We start from the raw sequence: 26891 nt of genomic DNA on the forward strand, positions 1-26891 counted from the left end.
ATCATTATGTTGTGCACCTGAAACTAACATAGTGTTGTAGGTCAGTTATGTGTCAGTAAAAAAAAGAAAAGAAAAGATGAATTAATTTATTTTCCTTCATTTCTTTTTTTGACATTTGACAGCTATAGATCATCATCATATCTGGAGTATCAAAAACTTTTGCTGAGTGGTCTGTGATAATGATTTAGGTTACACTTTGGGCCAGTTAGCTGTACCATCTTGAATAGGTATAGGCGATACCCTTAACCCCGGCCTACTGACTCATCATCTGTGTCATCAGTCATCAGCACTTGATATGTGCCCAGCTATGATTCTGAGAGAGTGAGATTTAGGGGCAAGTGCCCAAATAAGTAAAATACTTTGCTCAGTGTCACATAACTAGTAAGTGCCACTGCTGTGGTTCAAGTCAGAATCCCTGAATTTAAGCACAGATCTGTACATGTAATTGTCAGGAGGCAAGGGCTTGAAATTATTTGTTGGCCTTTGTATAAACTTTTCAAATGTTCTAGGTCTCTCAGTCTATTTACTGAAATCTGTGTAGCTAAACTGCAAAAATTATTTCTCCATCCATCATATTTATCTTACACTCAAGTAATTTTTATTGTTACTTCTTTAAGATCATAGATAAATAGGAGTCCTCTGTCTTTGGAGCATTTGTCTTTGCTCTGGTGTTCCCTCTACAGCTCTCTCCCATTCATCCATGTTATAGGAAATACTTGATGTAATAGCAGAGATTAATTTATGTTCAAGAGTTTTTGAATAAGGTTTTCTCGTTGAATCCTCCGCCCGCCCCCCCCATTCTGAAGGGAGTTTAACAGTTGTGTCATAGGCTTCATTATTGCTTATTTTTTTGGTAGATTCTAGGGCTATTTTTTATACCCTTATTCCTGCCCCCCCGCCCTGCTTTTTTGTTGTGCCACCGAGTGGCATGTGAGGCCGTGTGGTCTTAGTTCCCTGACTAGGGAGCAAACTCTCAGTCTTTGCAGTGGAAGCTGAGAGTCTTAACCACTGGACCACCAGGAAAGTCCCTGCCTTTTTATATTTAGCGTTATTATTAATGTTTCTTCTGAGGTGCATATGATCTAAATTTTACTGTAAATTACTAATGAGGAAAATGTTGTTTTCTAATTTCAACATTTTTAGTTGATGTCCCCTACCAACGTATTTTTTTTATAACTGTTAAGTGTGATGTGGCTGTCAAACATTAGGAAGTTTATGTGTGATGAAATTTTAAAGCAGTAGTTTATTTTCATATTTGTTTTGTAAACTAAATTATGGTTACTAAAGAACAGTTGTAAAATTTTGTTCACGAAGGTCAGTTAGAAGAGATTCTTATGTATCTTTGACAGACAAACCATTTCCAACTGCTTATCTTGTATTGAGAAAATAGATACTACTTAAAATAGCGGTTTTTATTTCAGTTTTTTCTGTTCATTCAAAGCACCATACAGTTAATTCATAGTTTAATCCTAGTCATAAAGAAAAGGGGTACATGTTTTAGCCAATGAATGACTACTTAATCATGGCAGAGTAGAAAGAGCACAGTGTTTATAATCTAGCAGAGCTTAATTCTAATCCCAAACTCTAATGCTTCCATCCTGGGTGATGCTGGCTAGTGTGTAACCCACCCCGCAACCGCCCACCCAAGTTCAGTAGAAATGATGAAGTTTCCCAGTATTGTTTGCCTTAAACGACGTCATAAATACTGAGTCTAGAGTGGGTGCTGAGCAGGCTTTTCTTTTCCTTTTTTAATTAATTAATTAATTGGCTGCATTGGTTCTTCGTTGCTGCACACAAGCTTTCTCTAGTTGCGACGAGCAGGGGCTACTCTTCATTACTCTTCGTTGCGCTGTGCAGGCTTCTCATTGCAGTGGCTTCTCTTGTTGTGGAGCAAGGGCTCTAGGCGTGGGCTTCAGTAGTTACAGCACGTGGGCCCAATAGTTGTGGCTCGCAGGCTCTAGAGCACAGGCTCAGTAGTTATGGCACACAAGCTTAGTTGCACCACAGCATGTAGGATCTTCCCGGAACCTGTGTCCCCTGCATTGGCAGATGGATTCTTAACCAGTGTGCCACCAGGAAAGTTCGGCTTATTTTATTTTTGCCTTTAACCTCCTTTTCAGAATTTGTTTCAGAGCACTTGGGGTTCCGTCCATGTGAATTATCCAGTCAGGCTGCAGTGCCTTTCTCCTCTGCCCTCCAGTGGTGGGAGCTGGTCTCCACCTGCTCTGTGACAGCTCCTCTCACCACCACACCTTTGGAATGAGTAAGAGGCAGGTCAAAATGACATTTTTTTTTTAACCTTTATTGAGATACAGTTAACATACAATAAACTGCATATATTTAGAGCGTACAATTTGGTATCCCAATCTCCCAATTCATTCCCCCCCCAACCCTCCCCGCTTTCCCCACTTGGTGTCCATATGTTTGTTCTCTACATCTGTGTCTCTGTTTGCGCCTTGCAAACCGGTCGATCTGTACCATTTTTCTATAGTCCACATATATGTGTTAATATACGGTATTTGTTTTTCTCTTTCTGACTCACTTCACTCTGTATGACAGTCTCTAGGTCCATCCATGTCTCTAAGAATGTCCCAGTTTCATTGCTTTTTACAGCTGAGTAATATTCCATTGTGTGTATGTACCACATCTTCTTTATCCATTCATCTGTTGATGGACATTTAGGTTGCTTCCATGTCCTGGCTATTGTAAATAGTGCTTCAATGAACATTGGAGTGCATGTGTTTTTTTGAATGATGGTGTTCTCTGGGTATATGCCCAGCAGTGGGATTTCTGGGTCATATAGTAACTCTGTTTTCAGTTTTGCAAGGAACCTCCATACTGTTCTCCATAATGGCTGTATCAGTTTACATTCCCACCAACAGTGCAAGAGCATTCCCTTTTCTCCACATCCTCTCCAGCATTTACTGTTTGCAGACTTTCTGATGATTCCCGTTCTAACCAGTGTGAGGTGATACCTCCTTGTAGTTTTGATTTGCATTTCTCTAATAATGAGTGATGTTGAGCAGCTTTTCATGTGCCTCTTGGCCATCCATATATCTCCTTTGGAGAAATGCCTGTTTAGGTCTTCTGCCCATTTTTTGATTGGGTTGTTTGTTTTTTTGATATTGAACTGCATGAACTGTTTATATATTTTGGAGATTACTCCTTTGTCTGTTGATTCATTTGCAAATATTTTCTCCCATTCTAAGGGTTGTCTTTTCATCTTGCTTATAGTTTCCTTTGCTGTGCAGCAGCTTTGAAGTTTCATTAGGTCCCACTTATTTATTTTTTTATTTCCATTACTCTAGAGGGTGGATCAAAAAAGATATTGCTGTTATTTATGTCAAAGAGTGTTCTTCCTATGTTTTCCTCTGGGAGTTTTATAGTGACTGGCCTTACATTTAGGTCTCTAATCCATTTTGAGTTTATTTTTGTGTATGGTGCTAGGGAGTGCTCTAATCTCATTCTTTTATATGTAGCTGTCCAGTTTTCCCAGCACCACTTATTGAAGAGGCTGTCTTTTCTCCACTGTATATCCTTGCCTCCTTTGTAATAGATTAGTTGACCATAGTTTATCTCTGGGCTTTCTATCCTGTTCCATTGATCTGTATTTCTGTTTTTGTGCCAGGACCATACTGTCTTGATCACTGTAGCCTTGTAGTATAGCCTGAAGTCAGGAAGCCTGATTCCACCAACTCCATCTTTCCTTCTCAAGATTGCTTTGGCTATTCGGGGTCTTTTGCGTTTCCATACAAATCGTAAAGTTTCTTGTTCTAGTTCTGTGAAAAATGCCATTGGTAATTTGATGGGGATTGCATTGAATCTGTAAATTGCTTTGGGTAGGATAGTCATTTTCACAATGTTGATTCTTCCAATCCAAGAACATGGTATGTCCCTCCATCTATTTGTGTCATCTTTGATTTCTTTCATTAGTGTCTTATAGTTTTCTGAGTACAGGTCTTTTACCTCCTTGGTTAGGTTTATTCCTAGGTATTTTATTCTTTTTGTTGCAGTGGTGAATGGGATTGTTTCCTTAATTTCTCTTTCTGACCTTTCATTGTTAGTGTATAGAAATGCAAGAGATTTCTGTGTGTTCATTTTGTATCCTGCAACTTTACCAAATTCATTGATTAGCTCAAGTAGTTTTCTGGTGGCATCTTTAGGATTTTCTATGTATAACATCATGTCATCTGCAAACAGTGACAGTTTTACTTCTGCTTTTCCAATTTGGATTCCTTTTATTTCTTTTTCTTCTCTGATTGCTGTGGCAAGGACTTCCAAAACTATGTTGAATAGTAGTGGCGAGAGTGGACATCCTTGTCTTGTTCCTGATCTTAGAGGGAATGCTTCCAGTTTTTCACCATTGAGAATGATGTTTGCTGTGGGTTTGTCTATATGGCCTTTATTATGTTGAGGTAGGTTCCCTCTGTGCCCACCTTGTGGAGAGTTATTATCATAAGTGGGTGTTGAATTTTGTCAAAAGCTTTTTCTGCCTCTATTGAGATGATCATGTGGTTTTTATCCTTCAGTTTATTAATGTGGTGTATCACATTGATTGATTTGCATATATTAAAGAATCCTTGCATTCCAAGGATAAACCCCACTTGATCATGGTGGATGATCCTTTTAATGTGTTGTTGGATTCTGTTAGCTAGTATTTTGTTGAGGATTTTTGCATCTAAATTCATCAGTGATATTGGTCTGTAATTTTCTTTTTTTGTAGTATCTTTGTCTGGTTTTGGTATCAGGGTGATGGTGGCCTCATAAAATGAGTTTGGGCGTGTTCCTTCCTCTGCAATGTTTTTGAAGAGCTTGAGAAGGATGGGTGTTAGCTCTTCTCTAAATGTTTGATAAAATTCACCTGTGAATCCATCTGCTCCTGGACTTTTGTTTGGTGGGAGATTTTTAATCACAGCTTCAATTTCCTTACTTGTGATTGGTCTGTTCATGTTTTCTATTTCTTCCTGATTCGGTCTTGGAAGGTTATACCTTTCTAAGAATCTGTCCATTTCATCCAGGTTGTCCATTTTATTGGCATATAGTTGCTTGTAGTAGTCTCTTATGGTGCTTTTTATTTCTGCAGTGTCTGTTGTAACCTCTCCTGTTTCCCTTCTAGTTTTATTGATTTGAGTCCTCTCCCTCTTTTTCTTGATGAGTCTTGCTAGAGGTTTATCAATTTTATTTATCTTCTCAAAGAACCAGCTTTTAGTTTTATTGATTTTTGCTATTGTTTTCTTTATTTCTGCTCTGATCTTTATGATTTCTCTTTGTCTACTCACTTTGGATTTTGTTTGCTCTTCTTTCTCTAGTTTCTTTAGGTGTAAGGTTAGATTGTTTATTTGGGATTTTTCTTGTTTCTTGAGGTAGGATTGTATTGCTGTAAACGTCCCTCTTAGAACTGCCTTTGCTGCATCCCATAGGTTTTGGATCATTGTGTTTTCATTGTCATTTGTCTCTAGGTATTTTTTGCTTTTCTCTTTGATTTCTTCAGTGATCTCTTGGTTATTTAGTAGCATATTGTTTAGCCTCCATGTGTTTGTGTTTTTTCCAGTTTTTTTCCAGTAGTTGATTTCTAATCTCTTAGCGTTGTGGTCAGAAAAGATGCTTGACACGATTTCAATTTTCTTGAATTTACCAAGGCTTGATTTATGACCCAAAATGTGATCTATCCTGGAGAATGTTCCATGTGCACTGGAGAAGAACGTGTAATCTGCTGTTTTTGGCTGTAATGTCCTATAGATATCAGGCTGATTTATTGTGTCATTTCAAGCTTGTGTTTCCTTATTAATTTTCTGTGTGGATGATCTGTCCATTGGTGTAAGTGGGGTGTTAAAGTCCGCCACTACGATTGTGTTACTGTCAACTTCCTCTTTCATAGTTGTTAGCATTTGCCTTATGTATTGATGTGCTCCTATATTGGGTGCATAGATATTTATAATTGTTATCTCCTCTTCTTGGATGGATCCCTTGATCTTTATGTAATGTCCTTTCTTGTCTCTTGTAACATTTTCTATTTTAAAGTCTATTTTATCTGATATGAGTATTGCTACTCCAGCTTTCTTTTGATTTCCATTTGCATGGAATGTCTTTTTCCATCTCCTCACTTTCAGTCTGTATGTGTCCCTAGGTCTGAAGTGGGTCTCTTGTAGACAGCATATATATGGGTCTTGTTTTTGTATCCATTCAGCCAGTCTGTGTCTTCTGGTTGGTGCATTTAGTCCATTTACATTCATGGTAATTATTGATATGTATGTTCCTATTACCATTTTCTTAATTGTTTTGTTGTTGTTTTTGTAGATCCTTTTCTTCTCTTATGTTTCCTGCTTAGAGAAGTTCCTTTATCATTTGTTGTAGGGCTGGTTTGGTGGTGCTGAATTCTCTTAGCTGTTGCTTGTCTGTAAAGCTTTTGATTTCTCCGTCGAATCTGAATGAGATCCTTGCTGGGTAGAGTATTCTAGTATTCTTGGTTGTAGGTTCTTCCCTTTCATCACCTGAAAAATATCATGCCACTCCCTTCTAGCTTGCAGAGTTTCTGCTGAGAAATTAGCTGTTAAGCTTATGGGAGTTCCCTTGTATGTTATTTGTCATTTTTCCCTTGTTGCTTTTAATAACTTTTCTCTGTCTTTAATTTCTGTCAGTTTGACTACTATATGTCTTGGTGTGTTTCTCCTTGGGTTTATCCTTCCTGGGACTCTCTGTGCTTCCTGGACTTGGGTAGCTCTTTCCTTTCCCATGTTAGGGAAGTTTTCAACTATAATCTCTTCCAGTATTTTCTCAGGTCCTTTCTCTTCTCTTGTCTCCTTCTGGGACCCCTGTAATGTGAATGTTGGTGCGTTTAACATGATCCCAGAGGTCTCTTAGTCTGTCTTCAGTTCTTTTCATTCTTTTTTCTTTATTCTTTTCTGCATTAGTGATTATCACCTTTCTGTCTTCCAGGTCACTTATTCACCCTTCTTGCCTCCGTTAATCTGCTATTGGTTCCTTCTAGTGTATTTTTCATTTCAGTTATTGTGTTGTTTATCTCTGTTTGTTTGTTCTTTAATTCTTCTAGGTCTTTGGTAAACTTTTCTTGCATCTTTTTGATCTTTGCATCCAGTCTTTTTTCAAAGTCCTGGATCATCTTCACTGTCATTATTCTGAATTCTTTTTCTGGAAGGGTGCCTATCTCCTCTTCTTTTAGTTGTTTTTCTGGGGTTTTATCGTGCCCCTTCATCTGGTACAAAGTCCTCTGCTTTTTCATTTTCTCTCTCTTTCTGTGGCTGTGGTTTTCAGTTCCACAGAAGGAAATACTGCTGATACTGCTTGATTCTGCTATCTGCCCTCTTGTGGAGGAAGCTGTCTAGGAGGCTCGTGTGTGCTTCCTGATGGGAGGGACTGATGGTGGGTTGGGCTGGGTGGGTGGAGCTCAGTAAGACTTTAATCCAATTTGATGGGCAGAGCTCAGTAAAACTTTAATCTGCTTGTCTGTTAACCAGTAGAGCTGTGTTCCCACCTTGTTTGGCCTGAGGCTATGTAGCAGTGGAGCTTACAGGCTCTTTGGTGGGGCTAATGGCAGACTCTGGGAGGGCTCACGCCAATGAGCACTTCCAGAACCCCTGCCACTAGTGTCCCTGTCTCCTCAGTGAGCCACAGCTGCCCCCCACCTCTGCAGGCCACCCTCCAACAGCAGCAGGTAGGTCTGGTTCAGTCTCCTATGGGGTCACTGCTCCTTCCCCCTGGGTCCTGGTGAGCACACTTTTTTGTGTGCCCTCCAAGGGTGGAGTCTCTGTTTCCCCCAGTCCTGTGGAGGTCCTGTAATCAAATCCCGCTGGCTTTCAGAGTCTGATTCCCTGGGGATTCCTCCTCCCGTTGCTGAACTCGCACATTGGGAAGCCTGATGTGAGGCTCGGAACCCTCACTTTAGTGAGTGGACTTCTGTGGTATAACTGTTCTGCAGTTTGTGAGTCACCCACCCAGCATTTATGGGATTTGATTTTGATGCTTTTTCACCCCTCCTACTGTCTCATTGTGGCTTCTCCTTTGCCTCTGGATGTGGGGTGTCTTTTTTTGGTGAGTTCCAGTGTCTTTCTGTTGATGATTGTTCAGCAGTTAGTTGTAATTCTGGTGCTCTTGCAAGAGGGAGTGAGTGCATGTCCTCCTACTCTGACATCTTGAACTCTTCCAACATTCTTTTTTATTATGGAAATTCTCAAACATAAAGTAGTTTTGAAGGAATAATATAGGGAATTCCTGCATTTCATCCATTTTAGCATTGTTGAAGAACTACTTACATTTTTCTCTTACTTGCTTTATTTTGTGCAAGTGTGATGTGTATGCATTTTTCTTTTGCTGAATTACCTAAAAGGGAGTTAAAACATCATGACATTTTACCTCCTAAATCCTCAGCAGACATCTAAGAAAAAGTGCATTCTCCTGTTGTATAACCATGGTATCATCATATTACACGGAAGAAAATGAATTATTCAATAATATCATCTAAAATTCCTTTCTTATTTAAATTTACCTAATTGTCTTAAGAAATGACTTTTATATTTCTTTTTCCTTTTTAAATTTAGGACAATTAGCATTTACCCGTTTCACTGATTATTATGTTCTTTAATCCTTTTATTTATTTTTTAAAAATTTTTTATTTTTTCAGCCACACCATATGGTTTGCAGGATCTTAGTTCCCCAGCTAGGGTCACAGCCATGAAAACCCAAAGTCCTAACCACTGGACCACCAAGGAAGTCCTGTTCCCATCTTTGGTTAGATTTATTCCTCTGTGTGTGTATGTTTGTGTGTGTTTTATTTGGCTGTGCCAGGTATTCGTTGCGGCACGTGAACTCTTAGTTACGAAATGTGGAATCCAGTTCTGTGACCAGGGATCGAACCTAGCCCTGCCTTGTTGCATTGGGAGTGTGGAATCTTAGCACTGGACGACCAGGGAAGTCCCCTAAGTATATTTAAAGATTTGTTTCTTGTTATCTAGTTATTGCTGTTATCTAGAAATACAATCAGTTACTGTATCTTGAGCTTATATCCTGCTACTCTCTTCACTCGTTAGTTTTAGTAGCTGTTTTGCGTAGCTGTTTTGCCGATTACTTCAGCTTTTTCCTATAGACGATCAGGTTGTCAATGAAAAGAGATACCTCACCACACGCGAGTTCATGTTCCTGACACACTGAGGCCAAATTGAAATGTTGGAGTTTCGAGTGGAGAAAGGTTTGTTGCAGGGCTGAGCAAGGAGGATGGGTGGCTCATGCTCAGAGAAACCCCGAGCTCCCTGAGTAATCTCAGGGAAGCATTCTTGAAGGCAAGGCAAGGGAGGGGCGTGGTCACTCCTTAGGCACCAGGAGGTCTGGGTGCTCATGATCATCAGGTTGTTAATTTCTAACATTTGTTGATGATTTTAGCATCTGAAAAACTCAGGAAATATGCATGAGATACTGTTATCTGGGTACTTCTGAGAGGAGCCACAGGTAGAGGATGTGGGGGAAGGGTTTGTCCTGGGAAGGTGCCATAAGGTCCTGCTCAGTTACAGATAGTTCTGCATCTTCCTTTCCAGTCTTGATACCTTTTTATTCATTTATTTTGTCTGATTGTGCTGACTAGAGCTTCCAGGCTAGTGTTGAATAGATGTAGGGAGAGCAGATGTACTTACCTTATTCCTGACCTTAGCTGGGAAAGCATTCAGTCTTTCACCGTTAGGACTGATTTTATCTGTAGGTCTTTCATAGATGTTCTTCTGCTCCTGCTTTGTTGAGAATTTTCATCAGGAATGCATGTTGGATATCATGAAATGTTTTTTGTGTGTTTGTTGATCTGCTATATAGTTTTTCTTTTTTTAGTGTGTTAGTTGTGAATTACGTGTTGATTTTTTTTTTTATAAATTTATTTATTTATTTATTTTATTGGCTGTGTTGGGTCTTTTTTTGCTGTGCACAGGCTTTCTTTAGTTGCAGTGAGCGGGGGCTACTCTTCGTTGTGGAGCACGGGCTCCTCATTGCCGTGGCTTCTCTTGTTGCAGGAGCACGGGCTCTAGGTGCGTGAGCTTCAGTGGTTGCAGCACATGGGCTCAATAGTTGTGGCTCACGGGCTCTAAAGCGCAGGCTCAATAGTCGTGGCACACGGGCTTTGTTGCTCCGTGGCATGTGGGATCTTCCTGGAGCAGGGATTGAACCCGTGTCCCGTACATTGGCAGGCAGATTTTCAACCACTGCGCCACCTAGGAAGCCCACATCTGTTGATTTTTGAATATTAAACAAGTTTTCATTCCTGGCACAGACCCCACTTGGTCATGATATATTATCCTTTTTATATGTTATTTAGTTTTGGAACATCACCATCAGAGGGCTAAGAAACTAGGGTCAGTGAAAAAAAGTGCTTAATATTTTTTCTAGAAGATAGAGATTTTGCTGAAAATTCTTCTTTACAGTCTATTCTTCTCATAGACTGTTGTCTTTGAGAGAGTTTTGAACTTTCGATTTGCTGTTCAAATTGAACCTATTTTTTGCTCAGCAAGGAAAAAGGAGTCATCTTTATCTTGGCCAACAATTCCTCCAAAGCAAATTAGAAGGGTAGTTTCAGAATTGTCTTCTTTGAAGCCTTATAAATGGTATAGGTAGAGCTTTAGTTATAGTTTTTTGGGTGTGCTTGGGAGATAAGAAGGTGTGAATTTAAAAATTGCTTAACAGTCCATTCTTCCTGCCTTGTGTTTGTAATCCAGTCTAATATTTATCTTTTAAGAATAAAAGGAAACCTTTTGGGAATTCCCTGGTGGTCCAGTGGTTAGAACTCTGCACTTTCATTGCCGAGGGCACAGATTCAGTTCGTGTTTGGGGAACTGAGATCTTGTAAGATGCGAGGCGCAGCCAAAGGAAGGAAGAAGGGAGGGAGGAAGGGAGAATAAAAGGAAAACTTTTAAGTGGTAAATGCATGGTTGTTATATTACATAGTATAAATAGTGAGATACAGTTGTATCAACCAAGTCCTCAATTGCTGGACCCTTTCTGGTTCTCTGCTTGATGCCCTCAGTAGGGTCCTTCTGGGGCACTGCTGTTATCCTGTGCTTCTGTAGTGACTGGTGATGAAGTAGCAGAAGGAGGAGGCCTTGTCTAGTCTTAGACTATTCTTAGGATTCCTTTGTGTGGACAGAGTTGTGGGCCACGGGGTATCTTACTCTGCTAATAGCCATTGTGGCACATGTTGTTTGCTCATTGCAGGGAATTGGAGAAGAGTATCCATTTTCTGTTAGTTCCCTGGAAGTTGAGGAGGTTGGTGTGGTCTGTTGTGGGGAGATGTGCTCCACTCTCTGGCAGCCTGTGTGTTAGTTACCATTCTTTGAGAAGAGATTGAAAAATGTTGGGAAAGACTGTCATTTCCTGTAGAAATCTGGGAGTTAGGATATGAGAATACATGGATTACAGATTTGAAATTGTGTACATCAGATTTTCATAATAAAAATTAGGATATGTTTGGGGCTTCCCTGGTGGTCCAGTGGTTAAGACCCTGCACTTCCAATGCAGGGGGCATGGATTTGATCCCTGATTGGGGAACTACGATCCTGCATGCTGCAAGGCAAGGCCAAGTATATACATATATGTTTAGTGTTTACAGTTGTTTTTCTTTTATTTTTTTTTAAGGTTTATTTATTAATTTTATTTTTATTTACAGTTGCTTTTCTATTTGTGTTTAAGATTTACTTTTATGCCCCTCTTATTTAGTTGGCCCATTTTTTAGCACAATGTCATTAGTTAGTTGAGAGCTCCTGAAACAACTGGACTAAGCTAGTAGTTTCTTTTGTTCAACTTTCAGTCCCATTGAGAAAAGGAACGGCTGCGCTTATGCTGTGATTGCACTGGAAATAGTGCTCGTCTATTTTAGTTTACATGTACACACTCTGGCTGTTCAGGAATTCAAATCTGAAACATAAAATAGTGGTTGAGGTTTCTTCTCTTTATGCATAGTTAAATTAATTTTAAATTTAGTAACTTTCATGTTAGCAATAATATGCAATTAAGTGGTAAATAGCTTTTAATTAAGCTATCAACTGTTCCTGTTTAGTAAGACCAGGAAATGGTCCTCTGGGTATTAAAAATGGAGTGCATTTCTTACTGGTGAACAGAGCGTAGGCTTTGGAGTCAGACCCAGTTCCAGCCCTGAATCGACTACTTACTGTCTCTGAAACTTTTACCGATTTCAGCAGTGTAGAAACACCACCTTCTGCTCTGCAGAGTGGTTGTAAGAAACAGAAGACACCACTGTTTTCTAAATACTTTGGGTTGTGAAATGTGGCTAGTTCCTTGAAGAAATGATTTTATGAGCAGACCTGGCTGGAATTTGTAGCATGCTCTGTTCTCTTGGAGGTTCCCACTGTGTGTTAAGACACTGGGCTCTGAGAACCCCTTTGATCGAGAAATCTGCTTGCTTTGCTTAACTTAGCATTTCACAAACAGAACTTCTCCCTTCTTCCTTCCCTTCCCTTGCTCCCTCCCCTTGTGGAAAGTCTGCAGCATATTTCAGTTTACTTTTGTTTCATGGATCCTGGTTTTGAAAATAAAGTGTCTAGCACAATATCCCTAATTTTACCTGAATAATGATCAGTTTCTTTTCCTCCTTTTCATTGCTAATTTGAATGACTTAAACACTGTTGTGAACTCAGAGCCCATTTTAATTTTGGTTTAGCCCTTGCATATAAGTAATAAGCCATTTTCTCTTCCAGTTTTTATTGAGATAGAATTGACTCACTGTGTAAGCAGTACAGCCTAACGACTTGACATGTATATATTGAGAAATGATTACCACAATAAGTTTAGTTAACACCCATTCATTCATTTAATAATTTGCTATATTTTATTCCCAATTTACTGTCTTTCAGCTCATATCTTTTGCCCAAATTGTTGTTATAGATTTTGATATTAAAATCCAGGAAAAGCAAGTGTGGTATGAGAGTAAGAATCATAGAAAGATCTGGTCAAATTCCTGCTTTACTAATTCAACACAATTTAAATATTCATCAACATTCATAATATTTCTTGAACTCCCTCTCCTGGCCCTCTGATAGATGTATTGGAAGATGTGATTTAGATGCTTCCTGCTTTGAGCCTTTCAACACTAGGCATGAACCATCCATGTCTTTCTTGAATGATTTGTAAGAATTCTGCAGATTTAGAAAATAACACCTTTGCAATAAAAACAAAGCAGTAGATATTAAAGAACATGTAGAAAAGTATTGTTTTTTTAAGAAAAAATTGGAAAATATAGAGAAAATGAATAAAGTAAAACAGATAAAAAGAATAAAAGAGTTGTCATATACAATTCCTTGTTAGTTTTGCATAAACTCTTGGTGTATGCAGAACTATGTGGATTACACACTCTCTATTTTGGTGAGTTGTGCTACACTGACCCCAAAAGATTTGCATTACCTTATTGCTTAGAAGAAAAAAGCTTGTTTAGAAATGTCAAGAGCTAGAATATACATATTATGTACACCTAGTCGTAAATATAAAATCTCCATTTATTGTTACAGCATTCTGGGTGGCTCACTACTTTTCTAAGTCTTTAAAAAAAAAAAGCTTAAAAGAAAGACATAGGGCACTTTTCTCTTGAATGATATTCTTGGGAAAATGTTACATTATTAAACATGTTTAAAATCTGATTTTATTATTTAGAGATTTATTTAATGGTATCAAGAACTCACAAGGAAGAATGAGTTTCCATTACTATTTTTCTGAAATTAAAAAAAAATTTTTTTTAAACAATAAAAGGTGGCTATCATCCAGTGAAAATTGGAGACCTCTTCAATGGCCGATATCATGTTATTAGGAAGCTAGGATGGGGACACTTCTCTACTGTTTGGCTGTGCTGGGATATGCAGTAAGTGTTCTTTGTCATTTATGCTTTTGATTCCTGGTCTGGTCCAACATCTTTATTTTATAACAAGCTAAGGCTGAGGGGCACAACCTGCTTCTGTTGTGGCATGTAAAGTGCATACATAGCACAGGCCTGCCCCACCTAGCCAGACTTTTCCCACCTCAGTTTGAAGTTTACTTGCCTGTCATCTTTAAATATTGATTTTCTTCTGCCTTTATATCTGAGGCTTATTCATTGTAATTGCACTACAGTCGGGTCATATTGTTTTTCTAGTAATTCATCCGTACCAGAAAAATAATTCAAATATAAAATAATAATGTATAGGCCTTTCAAATTAGTGGGTTTTGACTTTTTTTTTAAAAGCCATGACCCATAATATGAAACTGTATTTTTATAGTACACATGCACGTGTGTAGTGTGTGTGAATTGAAAGAAAAGTGTTATAGTACTTGATCTTAACCATATGTGATGAACTCTGACATTTATCAAGTCTGCCTTATTTTTATGAGGCACGAAACAGAAACACAAAGCAAAAAAGAGATTGACTTATGAACCCACTGCTTAATTGTGGCCCCACAATTTGAAAAGTACTATTTTAAAGGAAAGATTGTTAAAAGTTTCTATTTATTGGAGTTTGTTAGAGTTATTATAGTGATCACTTCTGCTGTTAATATTTTTAAAAATGCATTTTTTTTTAAAGGGGAAAAAGATTTGTTGCAATGAAAGTTGTAAAAAGTGCCCAGCATTATACGGAGACAGCCTTGGATGAAATAAAATTGCTCAAATGTGTAAGTACTACAAAAATGTGAATGATACAGGAAAAGTTAATGACAAAATTTTACAGAGGGATTTCTCTGGGTTTTACTAAATTAATTTATTATTTGTAAGTTCAAATACTGAATCTTTTATTTTTTTAAAACATTTCTTTTATTAAAACAATTTTGGTTGGTATAATGGAAATGACTTTGTCTTAAACACTTCTGTTTTTGAATTCATTTTTTTTTTTCTGTAGGTTCGAGAAAGTGATCCCAGTGACCCAAATAAAGACATGGTAGTGCAGCTAATCGATGACTTCAAGATTTCAGGCATGAATGGAATACGTATCCTTTCTGACAGTTCTACTGCTTCCTAATGGCTAGTTTTTCTTTTTAGTTTTAAAAGATAGAAATATTTGAAGCCCTTATAAACTTCTGTTTACTCTGATGTATCACTCTCCACAGGCAGCCTCTAGCATCATCATGTTATATGATTCTTGAAAGATGAAAGCTTCTTAGTTATAAGGTGAGTTGCTTTTGCTTTTTGAATAGGGAGGCCTTAGGTGAAGTGTGTCTAACAAGTGGAGCAAGGGCATCTCAGGACATCCCTTTCTCTTTTGAGGATATCAGTTTTAATTGGGCTGTTGTCAGCTTGTTTGCTTAGTAGTTTTGGGGGGAGCAGCTTAGGAGAAGGTGAAAGGGAGTGTTGTGGAAGGAGCTATTGTCTTATTTTTACCCTCCTTCTGCCTGGGGCATTGGTAAAGGGCAGCACCAGGGGTTGCAATGACAGCAGAGTAACCTGTAGCTCAGAGCTGTTGGCACAGTGGAGAGAAGAGATAATGCCGTTAGTTTCCAGAATGCTGTTTCCATATTTTAGTATTGGATCCTCTGAGATAGCCCTTTATGGGCCTGACCTAGGCAATACCTTCATTTCCCAAGGTTTAGGAATACTGAACCATGTGTTCATAATCCTGTGATTGGTGAGTGCCAGGTGTGTGTCAAGAGCTAGGGTCTTCTTCTTCTTCCTGATCTTTTATTCTTTCCTTTATCATGTTTGGAACGGATCCAACATTTTGATATTTGACCTGTTCAAGCTCCAGAAACCTGAGGACAAAGCCTTCTCCCAGCTTACACCCCAGAATGACATCCTGTTTCTGCATCTAAGTCTTAATCCCTTAGGGAAGCACTCCCTTCACACCCTATGTATTTGAGGAGGTTTTTATATTTCTTCTATAGATTGGATCCGAGGATACTAGCAGGCTCCGGTGACTGCTGATGTCACCTCACTCTTTGCCTCAAGATCCTCTCTGCTGACTGCAAAGTGCATTTTCCCCTCTTGATAGCTAGAAAGATAGAGCTGCTCCTTCTCTGCCTCTGCTCTCCAAGTGAGCCTGTTTGTTTATGGGCAGGCAGGGCAGCCCTTCCTCTTGCATCACATTTGGAAGGCAATTCCTAAGACAGTTGATAGAGTTTCTTTGGAGAAAACACCTGATTTGTAGGTAAATGGAGTTATTTTGATATATATTGCATACATTCTAGTCATAATCTCTGCTGCTAAGTAGTCCAGATTTGTCAATGCTTTGAGAACGCTCGGGTCATAATTTAGAAGCCTTGGACTTCAGCTCCATGTCTGCTACTAACTTTAGAGCTTAATTTCCACTTCTTTAAATGAGCTTGGGAAATATTAAGGAAATTCTAGCTTTAGATCATCAGTGCATAAGTCTGTAGCACATATGTTTTCCAGTGTTGTGGAAATATTTTTCTTATTTTTATTGAAGATATTTAAAGCAGTAGTTACTATGATGATGTGGTAGATCCAGATATTGTAAAAAATATTAACTCAAGTGACCTTCTAATAGGCCTATATATAGGCGTCCAGGGGTGAGGAAAATGTTCTCAAAGGGTTTCAGAGCCATTTTAAATCTTTCTATATGAATGACATGAATATATTTATGTGAGGGACTTTGGTGGGTCATAGTTCTGGAGGGTCAGTGGTTGACTAGAATTTCTGTTTAAAAACCAACAAAACAAAAAACCAACCCAGGTTCCTGAGATTTCATTATTATAGATTGGCCTTATGGCCATGCCTTAAATTGTGATCATACATTCTTAAAAACTTAAAGAATTAAAATTGATCTAGTGACCCAGTGAAAGATATTACTGAAGGAAAAGATTAAATATCTTCACTGTGTTTGGTAAATTTCTGTTTCACAAGGTGTCTTATGTGATGTAGAGGATAGAAGTTTGGGTAGGCAGACAGGACACGTAAGGTGGGGAGGTCTCTGTTCTCTGCCTCATCCTCTTCTGTGAGGTTTCACTCTTGCTCCTCTTCGTTAAGGTGCATTGTCGGGAGGAGTGTGCGTGGGGAAGCGCGAGTGCAGGTGAGTGTGGGGTGAGGCGTGATCTGCCACCTTTGGACTGTGTCAGGCAGGAGGGTTCTTTACACTCCCTGAGGTTTATTCTCTTCGTTCCTTAGGTTGCTGAGTATACAGTAAATCAAATATGGCACATGGTAAGTAGTTAGTAAATGTTAGATCTTTCTGTTTAGGTGAGAAAACAGCAAATGACCACTTTTGGTATTTTTGATAGTACTGATGTTGCATTTTATAAAGAAATAATTGCTTTGCTAAGTGCATCAATGATGCTGCTTTTAGTAATTTCATCACTGTAGGAAATGTATCCAGAAATGATCCTTAACCCTGCGCAGATGTCTGCATGGTCTTTGAAGTTCTTGGCCACCATCTTCTCAAGTGGATCATAAAATCCAACTATCAAGGCCTCCCAGTTCGTTGTGTGAAGAGCATCATTCGACAGGTGAGGCTTATGACAGCAGCCCCCATCCCCCAATACCTAATTGGCTAGCCTTTAAACACGGATTCCTCTTTTAAAAAAAAATACAGGCACAAACACATATTTATATCTCCCGTTTTAAAAATAAATACATATATCACAGTGCATAACATTTGAAACTTGTTAAATCAGTTTTGTATTTGTTTAATGATAAGCCATTCTGTCTTGTAAAGGGAGCAGTATGTGTATGTCAAGCATACATTTCTTTTGGTGTATGGATCTTTTTTCAGGTAAGTGATGCAGTAAAATGAGAAATTGTTTTACCCAATATCATTACTACAAAATATCCTATTTAGTTCCTTAGAAAATAATACAGAAAAAACGTATAATGTATTGTGTTTATTTGCTATGTCTAAGTATTCGGGTGAAGGATAAATGAAAGATAATTTAAGGAATGTTTAAGTTATATAGGAAGTATTGTATTAGATTTGTATTTTGTTTAATCTCCTTGACAAAAGAAAAGCTTCAGTTAGGGTCTGCTTTGGTGATATTTATAGAATGGAGGTATATGCATATGAAAGATCTCCTAATTAGAAATGTTTACCAGATTCAGTTTTCTGCATGGAACATACCAGTCTTTGACTCTTTGTCCTTAGATCCTAAATTAGGAAAGTTGCAGATACACCTTATTCTGGATTACCTATTCCGATATAATGGATGATTACCATGCATGTTTCTGCAGAGTGAGTAATGTCAAGGAGGTTGCTTGGTTTGCTTGAGAAGAGGACTAGGGGGTTTGGAGCCCTTTCCTTGTCCCCAGGCCCAGAGCTTGAGCTAGACCTGCCTGCGGGTTCTGGACCTGAAATACAGACCTTGATCTAGAATTCTTTTTTTTATTTTTTTTTAAGATAAATTTATTTATTTATTTATTTTGGCTGCGTTAAGTCTTTGTTGCTGCACGCGGGCTTTCTCTAGTTGTGGCGAGTGGGGGCTACTCTTTGTTGTGGTGCTTGGGCTTCTCATTGTGGTGGCTTCTCTTGTTGTGGTGCTCGGGCTCTAGGCGTGCAGGCTCAGTAGTTGTGGCACATGAGCTTAGTTGCTCCAAGGCATGTGGGATCTTCCCGGACCAGGGATCGAACCTGTGTCCCCTGCATTGGCAGGTGGATTCTTAACCACTGCACCACCAGGGGAGTCCCCCAGAATTCTTAAATAGGAAAAGAATCAGGGAATGATTCACAATTGAAGAACTGTGAATTTAAGAGATGAGTGTCTAAGGAAGAAACTTCCTGACAGTTGTAGAAAGTATTTGCATATTGGCCCATGTGTAGGTTTTCAAATTTCATAAAAATTTTGAAGCTGAATTTGTTTAATAAAAGCATCCTAGATTTTGCTTTTGAAATTGTGTAAGGTCACTTTGTATGTTCAGCCTGTGTGTTCATTTCCTTATTTACATTTGTTTTTTTGTACTGCAGATTGGCAGCTTGCGTTCTAACTTTATAGATGGTACTTGAGAAGAGGGGCTGCATTGGCTTACCCAGTGGCACACAGTAGTGTGCATACACATGTACCTAGTATGGATTTATGGCTAGGTTTTGTTTGATAATGTGTTCCATATTAGATTTTAGATAGTAGCATTTTTAGCTCATTATTTTAACGTGCCTAATATCGCAAGTGAAAGAACTATAACTTTACAGTTCAAGAAGATACATATGAGGGGGAAATTATGTTAATTGGAGTAATTTAATCCCTAAATGACACTTTGGTATCTATAACTATTAGTGTCAAATCTAAACTTAAAAAAAAAATCATCTAGTTAAAACTCTGAAAAAATTTCTTAATTATCTAATTTAAAATTTCTAATTTATCTCTGATAAATCCTGGAAATATTAAAAGATTTACATATCTTAACAAAAACTAAATAATTTCAGAAATATTGGTTTGAATGTGTATCACACAGGTTCTGTCATTCCTTTGAACCCTGTACTGCTAAGTCTGCTGTTGCCAAAGGTGTCACCACAGCTCCCGCTTGGCAGCATTGTGAGAAGGCAAATTAGCACATGAACCATTGATATTTATTTTGTGTTCCAGAATGGAAAAACAAAATCTTGCCTTTCTTAGCAAGTAAAAGAGTCTTTAAAGATGAAATTCTGGGAGTTTAATGAAACTTTAATGCATACTTACTGAATGAACAAATTATTTAATGAATGTGTTACCCTCACTTTACATTGTGCCTTAGAGAATAAGAACTCTTGTAGTTTTATTGGTTTAGAAAAATTTCAAGATGGAACTTTGATTTTATGTGGTCTCCACTTAGTTCTTGTAGGTAATGTTAAAAAGAAGATTGGTTTAGAAAACCAATCAAGATTGGTTTAGAAAAATTTCAAGATGGAACTTTGATTTTACGTGATCTTCACTTAGTTCTTCTAGGTAATGTTAAAAAGAAGCTTTGTTTTGCTTTAGTGTGAACCCATTTTTAATTTTCTTTAAGAAAAATATTACCATGAAATCTGGATTTTTTCCCCCTAAACTTATAAGTTTCAAAGTAGTAAATTGTTATATATCCCAGGTAATAATCTATATGCCTGAATTTCCCTTCATTCCGCGTGATTCATTCTGTGGGTTCAGTACTTTTGACTCCTGGGGAGTCCTGGGAAGATCCTTTATCAGTAGACCTACTCAGCTCTGTCACTCCCCAGAACACGACAAGGTAGGCCAACTTTCTAATATTCTTTCACTGTGTGGCCTCCTTCACCTTTGAAGTCCAGTGTAACTGACTGTGTTTTACTCATCCCTGTTGCTGTCACCCACCATGCTCCCCAGGTCACGTTGCCATCGATCCCTCCTGGCCATGTATGTTTCTCCTTTTCTTCCTGTTTCCTGCGTCACCACCCTTAGTTCAGGTCCTTATCACCTCCAGCCAGTACCTTTTCACAAGCTTCTCTCCACTCTTCCAGAGTCCAGCCCATCTTATTCTACTTCCTCACTTCAGTTTATTCTCTTTTCTGTTAGAAGTTACTTTCCTAAGTAACACTTTGCTTTAATAGTTCGTATCCCCATCTAGAAACCTTTAGTGGCTTTCCATTGCCTGTTGAAGCTTAACGTTGGCTTTCATGAACCACTGTATAGAGTGATGAAGAGCTTGGGTGTTAGTGTCAAATACAGTTCTGTGTGTCCACAGGTTCCAAATCCATGGGTTCAACCAACCATGAATTGACAATATTCAGGGAAAAAAATACCAGGATGTTCCAAAAAGCAAAATTTGAATTTGCTGTGCAGGCAGCTATTACATAGCATTTACATTTATTTACAACTATTTACATAGTATTTACGTTGTATAAAATATTGTAAGTAATCTAGAGATGATTTAAAGTATGTGGGAGAATATATGTAGATTACATGCAAATACTGCTGCCCTTTTATTATAAGGGACTTGAGCATCTGTAGATTTTGGTATCTGCAGAGAGTGGGTAGATGTCCTGGAACCAAACGCCTGTAGATTCCCAAGGACAACTGTATACCCTACTCTAGCGAAAGGACTTTGGCCAAGTTACTTAATCTCTTTAAGCCATAATTTCATCATGAATAAAATGAGAATAATAAGGGTACCTTCATTATTAGATCCTTGTTAAGATGTAAAGGGTTACTGCTATGAATAATTATAAATATTTATTCAGTGCTTACTATGTGCCAACGGTAGTTCTAAGTACTTTGCAAATTTTAATGCATTGAATCCTCACAATAAGTCTGTGAAATAGGTATTTTTACTGTCTTTATTTTATGGAAGTGGAACTGAGGTTAAGTAACTTGGCCCTCGTCAAGAAATAACAGTGTATGTTGTGGAGCAGGAATGCAAACCCAGGTAGTCTGGCTTCGGAGTGTGTGCATTTACTGTTTTCCCAAGCTGCGAATAATGTATTTGGACTTGTACTCAGCTTATGTCCAATAAAAGTTAGATCATCATTGCTCTTCTTGTGAACCTGTTTAAGGTCTTCTACCATCTGGTGAAAGCCCATATTTCCCCTTACAAACCCCAATTCAGCTCTTACCTCTTAGCAGGTAAATTTTTCCCTATTAATTATTCTTTTAAATAGGTATGACTTGTAAGTGTCCTTCAGCTACACAGTTTCCCTTCTGGAATCAACCAAGTTACAGTTTTCTTATGAATATTCAGAAATGTCCCAAGCATTTATAAACACATGCTGCTTTACCAGAATTTTTATACATAAATTTTTACAAGTTTTCTGTAGGTTATTTAGAGAAAGTACTCAATTTGCCATTTTTTAAATTCCACATCTTTAATTCATTTCTTTTATCTTGGGCTGTAGAAAATACCATTCTTTCTTTTCTACTCATGTTTATGAAAACTCAACCAAAATTCCACTTCTGAGACAGAAGTTTCCCATTCTACCCCAGTTAATAGTAATATTTCTGCCCTCCTCAGGGAAGGATGGCTGCAGCCTACACTTGGTCCTTTCTTTTTCTTTCTTTCTTTCTTTTTTTTTTTTTTTTAAGAACTTTTATTGAAATACAGTTAACATACAATAAACTGCATATGTTTAGAGTGTACAATTTGGTATCCCAATTTCCCAATTCATTCCCCCTCAACCCTCCCCGCTTTCCCCACTTGGTGTCCATATGTTTGTTCTCTACATCTGTGTCTCTTTTTCTGGGCAGGCGGATTCTTAACCACTGTGCCACCTAGGAAGTCCCTAAACGTAGCTTTTACTTTCTTACGTAATCACAAGGGTAGCAGATATTTTACTTTTTAAAACCTTATGGTTTAATTCATTGCCCTTTCCAGAAACCTTGTGAAGAAGTGGCTGCTTGCAATGAAGCTTGGTAAGGGCAAGGCTCTGATTTTGGTGACTTTGCTACGATATGCAGGTAGAGCATGTAGCCCTGGATTTTTGAATTATCATTACTGTTTCTGTTATCGTGATTGGCACTGACATTTATTATGCTGTTTCAGGCACTCACTGTTTTAAGTGATTTCTTTGTGTTATGCTGCGTGGTCCTCACTACATGCTTGTGAGGCCAGAGGTGTTCTTATCGCCACTCTGAAGAAGGTGTTAAAAATCTTCCCCAGGTCCACAGTTACTGTGGGGGGAACCAAGCTTGGAATCCAGGTGGTGTAATTCAGAATCCATGCTCTTGACTGCAGGCTAGTGTGAAATGTCTACATAGGAAGACTTGGGAGCATTTTAAATTATAGCATGTCTTGTGAAAAGTGTGCATTCATGTCTCTATTTGTGAAAATGGTTTACTTTTACATTAAAAGAGCTGGCAATTAGATTGTTTAAAAGTATAGGCATTAGATATTAATTTGTAACATGTGCTGCAATATGTAAGCTAAGGGGACTTTTAAAATGCCTTGCTTTTTCAAACCTACCTTCTGTGGGGCGGCCAACTTTGCAGGCCATACCAAGAACCAGGGCCCCACCTGGCAGACTGACTCGCCTGTTAGCAGAAATGATTTTGTCTGCACTTAGTATTTATTTACCATTTGCATCATCTCACTGGTCCTAGTTATCAGTGAATTCATTGTGATGAAGCCAGTATTGTTCAGTTTTAGAATAGAAAATTAATTATAAATTGGTAAACATTTTTATGTTCTTGAATTTGATCCTTGTGGTAGTACATATGATTCTGTGCTAACTTGGAATTCTCCTCTTCAAAATGTTGGGAATGCAGCTCAGAAATTCAGGGAAGCCTCTGCCTTCAAGGGAAGTGAGCCCCTTTCCCAGCTCATTCCTCTGTGCTGCCTCATTGCTGGGCAGTGTTTTATCTTTCGCCCTGTATATTCAGAAGTGAAATACAGCTGCTGAATTTTCTCATTAGTTCTCACTCGTCAGAGTTGGAAAGAACAAGGAGCAGAGGGCGATTTTGGGATCGAGTGGTTGAGGACAGTATCCACTGGTTCTTCTCCTCTGTGGTTGTGGCGGGTGTTTCCCACACTTCTCCGTACAGTCTGGCATGTGCTTGTTGGAACAGCTTGTAGCATTTACCTCACGTCAGTCCTAGTGAGGAATAGATCCCGTGGGAGCTTTAGCTTTCCCAGTAGCACAGCTTCTAGCTTGAGGAGAGCCCCCTGCTGTCTCCCTCCACAGCCACAAGGATCAGTGTTGCAGTGCAGCACGGCTGGTAGGGTTTCCCTGGTACTGCGTCACAGGGCCTTGCCTGCACAATCAGAGGCAGCCCCACGTCCTCACCCTGCATCCTTTGTTCAGGTGCAGGAGGAAGACTTTGTTCAGAATCTTCTGCCTCTGCCCACGTTGTGACCAGAGTCAGAAGACAGTATGGAAAGTTGCCCTCATTCTGTTTTTTGTGCAGTTTAGAATTGGGCAGGAAGCTCACTCTGGGTGGTGAGCAGGCCCAGGGAGAAAACGTCAAGTGAAGCCTCCACATTATTTTCAGCTTACAAATATGATCTATTTGTAGTATGCCAAGGTGGACAGGAGCCAGTTGATGTTGTTAACACCAGTAATAGATGGTCTCTGACATGGTTCATAGGTGCCTAGAAAGAAACATTAGAGACTGTCCTGACCAAGCCCCTTATTTTATGGCTGAATTTAAGGTCAGAGGAAGGAGGGAACTTGATCTGAGCCATAGCTAGTTAGTTCCTGAACCAGAATTGGGGTCTCCTGGCTCCCAGCCCTGGGCTCTGCCTCCAGGTCTGCACTGCTGCTGACTCCCATGGAGAAAACTGGCCCCTGCCCCTCGGGGTGTGAGCTGCTTCCCCTGAGTGCCCGTCCCAGGCCATCTGTGGTTACACTGATCTTGGGTCTCATGGTTAAGCAGATGGTAGCCAAGGATCTCTGCTGCCTCCTGCTGATGAGTCTAAGTATGTTTTTTAGGCAGGAGAGACACATACTGTGAGAAGACAAGTGAGGCAGCAGAGGTCTATTCTTAGGCATGAAGCTTGCTTCGTTGATTTTTTTTTTTCATTATCGTAATTATTCAGTGTAAATTGTTGTAAGATTCCCCATCATTATTGTTTGATTCTGGATTCTGGGGTGCTTAATTGCTTTAACTGTACTGGATGAGAACAGAAATGCTTCTGTTTCTGAAAATAAAACCATTCTTCTTATAGCTAAAGATTTTTTTAAAAGTATGTTAGTCTAGGATTTAAAGAATCAGAGCTTTATCAAGTAGAGCCCATTCATATTATAGATAGGAGAAATGAGACCCAGAGAAATTTAATAAGTGACTTAGCAAAATTATGGTTATTAAGTCAGTATCAGTACAAGTCTTCTGACTTAGTTCATTTCTGCCATTTAGTTTGAGCTTCCAGTGAACTAGACTTTGTGAGTTTTCCATACATTATTTCTGATTCTTACCATATTTCTGTTTGATGGATATGTTCCCCCTTTTATAGATAGGAAAATGGAAGCTTAGACAGCTTAAGTACCTTGCCTAGTGAATAAGTGATTGAACCCCGAGGCTGTGATTTAACAGTGCTGCATGCTCTCTCTTAACTATTTCCTTTAAGATTTGCATTATCTTAATTAATTTATCCCACTGATAGTCTTTTCCTTGTTTCATTGTCAGACATAAGCTGTGCCTCTTGAGGAAGGTTAACCCAGTTGAGTGCAATAGCCAATATTAAAAATCTGGAACCTTAGATTCTTACTTGAGAACGCTTTACTCACCTCAGGGGCCTCATTGTCATTGGAATTCATCTTGAATTCATTTGGTCATGTGGAATTCATTTGGATACTGGATCACATTAACTCTTACCTGAGAAGCTTTATATACAGTAAAACAACCTAAGAACTATGAAAGAACTAAGATGGAAAGTTAGGAGCAACCTGTACATGAAATGGTGGTGCAAAGGCATTTTAGGAAAGATACTCATATTTTAACTTTGAGTTAATATTTGATGACTGAAATGAAATTTCATTTGGAATAATTTAAAACAGTTTAAAGTTTCTAAAAAGTCTTACTCCTTTTATTTCCACAGGCTGAAAGTCATCAGTGTACCTGCCCATTAATTTCTTGTACTTCTCAGAATTTCTCTTGTTATTCAGATATACAGACTCCACATGATATTTCAGTTTGCACACAGAAGACGCATGAATGCCAGTGAATAACATACAGGCTCACTGGATTGTGTTCCCTTCAGAAATATAATCTTATTCTCTATGGAAATGTATAATGATATCTTTCTTACTATTGGTTCTTTGACATTTTAAACATAATTTAAACATATTCTAATTGAAGTATTATCTAAAACTTTAAATATTCTAAGGTAAAAAGTCGAAGCCCAATGGAGACAGGGAACTTTGTTTATTGCTATGTATCAAACATCTAGAAGGGTGTGTGGCCTGTTATAGGAGCTCGACTGATGCTCCGTCAGTTGAAGTCATGTGAAAGTATTTCCAAGGAAAAATTTTTTTAGATAAGTGTGGGGATTAAGAGACAGGTCTTCCTTTCATTTTCCTTCTGAAACTTCTGTCCCTTCGCTTACTAATATTTTGTCATCTGTTAAGATTGTTTAGTGAGAATCTCAAGGTAGACAGGAGTATTGGATTTTTGCTGAGAAGTTTTCAGAGTTGGTTTATATTATATATCCTCTGCTTGTCTTTTTCTCACTTCCTTGTCTAATGTGGTCAAGACCTCTAAATAACTTAAAATGTTTGAATGAGGATGTTTATCAAATGCTAATGTTTATTGTGCTTGTACAATTCCTAATGTGTGGGAACATGAATTGTATTTTAAAAGTATTTTTTTCCTTATTGAAAGAATTGAAACAATTCCCCTGTAATAGAAATAATTCCAGAAAAACTGTGGCCTTGCATTTAGGTTACCATTCTCTGTAATTATACACACACACACACACACACACACACACACACACACACACACACACATATAAAATGAGTATCTTGGCTTAGCAGTTTCTTTTTTGTTTGTTTTCTTTTCCTCAATCTTTTTTTTTAAGGACTTTTAATGAAATATAATTGACAAACAATAAACTGCATATATTTAAAGTGTACAGTTTGATTTTTTTTTCTTTTTAGTAATGTATATATGGCAATCCCAATCTCCCAATTCACCCCAGGCAGTTTCTTTTAGTTCAGTGCTATAGTGTTGCCTGGATACCAGAGCTATTTAATCTTCCTTTCCTGCAATACTAAAAATGTACTCACGTCATTAGCCATTATGGGAATGCAGATCAATGAGATACACACTTCACATCCAGTGGGATGACTAAAATAAAAAGACAGATAACAAGTATTGGCCATGATGAAAAGATTGGAAATCTCGCACATTGCTGTTTAGAGTGTAAAATGGTGCAGCCATAGTATAAAACAGTTCGGCAGTTCATTGAAAGGCTAACTATAGAGTTACCACATGACCCAACAATTACACTCCTAGGCACGTACCCAAGAAAAATAAAAACATGTCCACACAAAAACTTGTGCATGAATGTTCATAGCAATATTATTTATAGTAGCCATAAAATGGAAACAACCCAAATCTTCATCTAGTGA

General features: G+C 38.4%; 1 protein-coding gene across 16 annotated transcripts in view; it reads left to right on the plus strand.

Moving 5' to 3' along the window:
• Positions 1-26891, plus strand: part of SRPK2 (SRSF protein kinase 2) — a 257349-nt gene that overhangs the window by 198686 nt on the left and 31772 nt on the right. For 8 of the 16 annotated variants that reach the window (XM_057732327.1, XM_057732317.1, XM_057732323.1 and 5 more), the window contains 5 exons: positions 13747-13855; positions 14553-14640; positions 14865-14952; positions 17315-17421; positions 17631-17687. In XM_057732327.1, coding sequence (XP_057588310.1) covers positions 13747-13855; positions 14553-14640; positions 14865-14952; positions 17315-17421; positions 17631-17687 — 449 coding nt within the window. The remainder of the gene's footprint in view (positions 1-13746; positions 13856-14552; positions 14641-14864; positions 14953-17314; positions 17422-17630; positions 17688-26891) is intronic. The other 8 variants (XM_057732320.1, XM_057732328.1, XM_057732329.1 and 5 more) reach the window with 1 other exon arrangement.

Source organism: Hippopotamus amphibius, chromosome 4 (genome assembly GCF_030028045.1).
Source record: "Hippopotamus amphibius kiboko isolate mHipAmp2 chromosome 4, mHipAmp2.hap2, whole genome shotgun sequence".
In the NCBI taxonomy this organism is placed as follows: domain Eukaryota; kingdom Metazoa; phylum Chordata; class Mammalia; order Artiodactyla; family Hippopotamidae; genus Hippopotamus; species Hippopotamus amphibius.